We start from the raw sequence: 269 nt of genomic DNA, 5'->3' as shown, positions 1-269 counted from the left end.
TGAGGGCTTACAGTTCACTTACATCATTTCTCAGCAGGGCAAAGTCAACCTCTTCAACGTCTGGCAATGGTGGAATTTCTCCTTCAGAGACACTCTCCTCAAAAGATTGGAAGATGGTGCAGAGGCGTGCATAGTTATACAAGATAAATGCAGATTCTGAAAAAATGAAAAAAAATTCCAGTTGACTTTTGGGTAGGGTACATAATCACATGAAAAGGAAAACATCTATATATACAAAAAATCATCAACTTCCACAATCAGATTTTTGG

General features: G+C 37.5%; 1 protein-coding gene across 1 annotated transcript in view; it reads right to left on the bottom strand.

The window, feature by feature from the left end:
* LOC119590830 overlaps positions 1 to 269 on the bottom strand; it is a 17,599-nt gene that overhangs the window by 3,579 nt on the left and 13,751 nt on the right. Inside the window, exon 7 of the mRNA XM_037939586.1 lies at positions 23 to 156. Coding sequence (XP_037795514.1) covers positions 23 to 156 — 134 coding nt within the window. The remainder of the gene's footprint in view (positions 1 to 22; positions 157 to 269) is intronic.

The sequence above is a fragment of the Penaeus monodon genome, chromosome 27, assembly GCF_015228065.2.
Source record: "Penaeus monodon isolate SGIC_2016 chromosome 27, NSTDA_Pmon_1, whole genome shotgun sequence".
Lineage (NCBI taxonomy): Eukaryota > Metazoa > Arthropoda > Malacostraca > Decapoda > Penaeidae > Penaeus > Penaeus monodon.
The sequence above is the reverse complement of the archived record's forward strand: the minus strand, read 5'-3'. Positions and strand labels throughout refer to the sequence as shown.